The sequence below is a fragment of the Penaeus monodon genome, unplaced genomic scaffold (assembly GCF_015228065.2).
Source record: "Penaeus monodon isolate SGIC_2016 unplaced genomic scaffold, NSTDA_Pmon_1 PmonScaffold_25434, whole genome shotgun sequence".
In the NCBI taxonomy this organism is placed as follows: Eukaryota; Metazoa; Arthropoda; class Malacostraca; order Decapoda; family Penaeidae; genus Penaeus; species Penaeus monodon.
In genome coordinates, this window is record NW_023655735.1 from 1 (window position 1) to 3,433 (window position 3,433).

A 3,433-nucleotide genomic window follows, 5' to 3' on the forward strand; every position below is an offset into this window, starting at 1 on the left:
AAAATTCTGCGTGGGTGATTTCTATTTTAGGAGGCAATTTCCAAATGGTTGTTATATTTTTGTTTTGGATGTATATAGCTGCTGAAGTTGAGTCTGGTTCTTTTATTTTTGAACCATCAGTGAAGATTCTGTTAAAGTCTTTATAATTGATATTTATTCAATTCCTGGAATTGTTTTTTGGATGATTATTTGAGGAGTATCTTTTGTCATGTTGTTCATAAATTCTATTTGTATATTTTCTGAAATATCGTACCAAGGTGGTATTGGGGATATGTTTGGTATTTCATTTGGATTTATGTTTATATTTAGGTTTATTTTTGTTTTCGTAGCTCTGTATACCAGTGATCTTTTATCTCTTTGAGGATTATATTCATTTATGCATTTTGTTATTTGTTGTTTTACTGGCGTTGTATTTGGCTTATTTAGAATTTTTGCTAGTTGAATGCATTCAAGTTCTTTTATTCTTTGTGATAAAGGTGGGATGTTTGTCAATGCTTGAAGAGCTATGATTGGTGTTGTTCTAAAACATCCTGTTGCCAGTCTTAATATTTGGTTTTGTAGTGTTTAAAGTTTTTTTTAAATCAGATTCTTTTGCTGCTCCATAAATTGTTAATCCATATTCAATTTTTGGTTTTATGTATATTTCATAGAACTTTAATAGAGTTTCTCTATTTGCTCCCCAGTTTAGTGAAGTTAGTTTTTTCATTATGTTTATTCTATTTAAGATATCTACTTTTAAGTTTTCTAAATGTTTTTTCCATTTTAGTTTGGGGGCGTCTAAAGTTAGACCTAAAATTTTATGACTTTGAGTGTATTTGATTTCTATGTTGTCTATTCTTATTTTTGGTAGTTGGTTTATCTTTTTATTTGAAAAGCACATTAGTTTACTTTTTGTAAAGTTTATTTTCAGGTCCCAGTGATTGGCCCATTCTTTTAACTTTTGTAGTTCTCTTTCTATTTTGTTTGAGGCTTCTGTTAAGTTTTTATTACTTGCTAATAGGGTTATATCATCTGCATATATAATCTTTTCAATTTCTTTTGATAATTTTAGATCATTTAGCATTATATTAAATAAAGTTGGGCTTATTGGTGAGCCTTGAGGTACACCACTTTTTATTGTTCCTTTTTCGGAGGTTTGATTTCCAATTTTTATTTGGAATGTTTTTTTTTTTCTAGTAGGTTATACAGCCATTTTAGGGTATTCCCGTGATGCCTAGTTTTGACATTTTTATTAGAAGTGCTTCATGGTTGACTGTGTCGAAAGCTTTTTCTAAATCAATGCATGCTACAATTATATATTTTTTATCTATGAATGCTTTGTTTATGTGACTATCAATTGTATGTAGTGCATCAGTGGTATTTTTATTTGGTCTAAAGCCGGTTAGGTCTACATCTAGCTTATTATTGTGTTCTAGCCACCATATTAATCTTTTGGTTATTATATTTTCAAATATCTTGCCAATGCATGAGATTCTGCTAATGAATCTGTAAGAGTTTGATTCTGAAGGGTTTTTACCCGGTTTTAGTATGGGGTTTATTATGGCATTTTTTAGTGATTCTGGGTATTCTCCTTTGATCCAGTGTGAATTGATATTGGTTAGGATTGCCTCTAATATATTATTTGGGACATTCTTATAAAATTCATATGTCATTTCATCTGGTCCGTATGCTTTATTGTTTTTGGCATTATTGATTGCTGTTTTTAATTCCAAGAGGGTTATTTCTTTATTTATTTCATTAGTGTTCTTTAAGTTAAATAATCTTTCTTTTTCTAAGTCTGACATAAGTTTTTTTGGGTTTTTACTAACTGTTTCCATATATTCTTTTTTAATTTATCTATTTTTGTGCAATTTCTGTTATTGGTAGATCGTTTTCAATTAATGGATATTCCATTGTTGTTATTTCTCCTGTTAATTTCTTTAGGAAATTCCAAATTATTTTTGGTGATGTTTTAAAATTTAATGTTGCACAAAACTTTTCCCATGATTCCCTTTTTGTTTGTGTTATTATAAGTCTAGCTTTTGCTAATTGTCTCTTATATTCTATTTGATTTATTAATGTTGGCTTTTTCCTCCATTTGTTATAGGCTTTGTTTTTTTCTTTTATAGTATCATTGCATTCTTTATTCCACCATGGTTTATTTGGTTTATCTTTGTATATTCGTGTTTCTAATTTAAAATATTTTAGGGCCGTATTTTTTATAGTCTCTGAAATTTCTTTGAGTGAAGTTAGATTTCCTATTTCTATGCTGTTTAAATCTTGTTGAATATCCCTCCACCCTTCTTTTGTATATTGCCACTTTTTTTCTTTTAGTAGGTTATTGTTTTGTAGAATTATCGTTTATTATTATTGGTAAATGATCACTATCTAAATGAGATGTTGTTTTTAGTTGGATATGACTTAGGGTTGGAGAACCAAATACTAGGTCTATGGTTGATTCTTTGGCTGTTTTAGGGTCTATTCTAGTTATTTGATTTTTTGGGGTTAGCATTATTAAATTGTTTTGACTGATCCATTTTATTATGTTTTTGCCTGTTGTATTAATTTGTCTATTGCTTATGTTTTCGTTCCAGTAAGGATGATGGGCATTAAAGTCTCCCATTATTAGTTTTGGGTCTGTGATTTGATCTGAGTAATATTGGAGTTCTTCTGTTTTTATATCATTGCATGGGTTATATATTATTATTATATTTAGCCATTTCCTTTTATAGTTAACTTTTATTCCTAGGGTTTCTAATTTGTCCCTATATATTTCTCTTAGATTTATTTCTTTAAACTGTAAATTGTTTTTTATACATATGGCTAAGCCTCCTCCTACTTGGTTTACTCGGTCTTTTCTGATTATTGTGTAATTATTTAGAGTAAATTTATCTTTTTCTTTTAACCATGTTTCTGTTATGGCTATTATGTTTGGATTTTCTTTATAAATTAAATAATTTAGGTTAGTTTTCTTGTTTAACACAGATCTTGCGTTCCACAATATAAGGTTTTTCATATTTCCTTTAGCATATTGCTAATTTCGTTTAACACATCCGTTATGTTTTGAATTATTGGTTTATCCGAGTTTAAATTGTTTATTATTTTTGCTATTATTTTGAATATATTTGTAGCTAATTTTATCCAAGAAAAGTCCTCTACATTTTTTTCGTTGTTATCGTTTGTGGTATCTTTATAGGTTAATGGGGTTGGTAGTGACCATGTAACTGGTGAATTTAGTGTGTCTTTTTGTTTGTTGTTTATTTTGGAATTTTCATTTTCATCTTGTGTTTGTTCATTTACATCTAAACGTGTAGTTTTTTTGTGTGATGTTTGGAGTTCTTGTCTTCTTTCTGTTTGGAGTTTGGTTATTTGTTTTGTTTGGGGTTCTTTGTCCTAAGGTGAGGCTTTGTGGTTCTGTTAATTTCTGTGCATATGTTTGTGCTCTGTTATCTTC

At 28.9% G+C, this 3,433-nt stretch overlaps 1 protein-coding gene across 1 annotated transcript; it reads right to left on the minus strand.

The window, feature by feature from the left end:
• Positions 1–1,911: 1,911 nt before the first annotated feature.
• On the minus strand, positions 1,912–2,995 carry LOC119570383. Its single transcript, XM_037918139.1, has one exon. It carries the CDS (start codon positions 2,993–2,995, stop codon positions 2,318–2,320), a length of 678 nt encoding a protein of 225 aa, XP_037774067.1. The 3' UTR covers positions 1,912–2,317.
• Between the last annotated feature and the right edge of the window lie 438 nt (positions 2,996–3,433).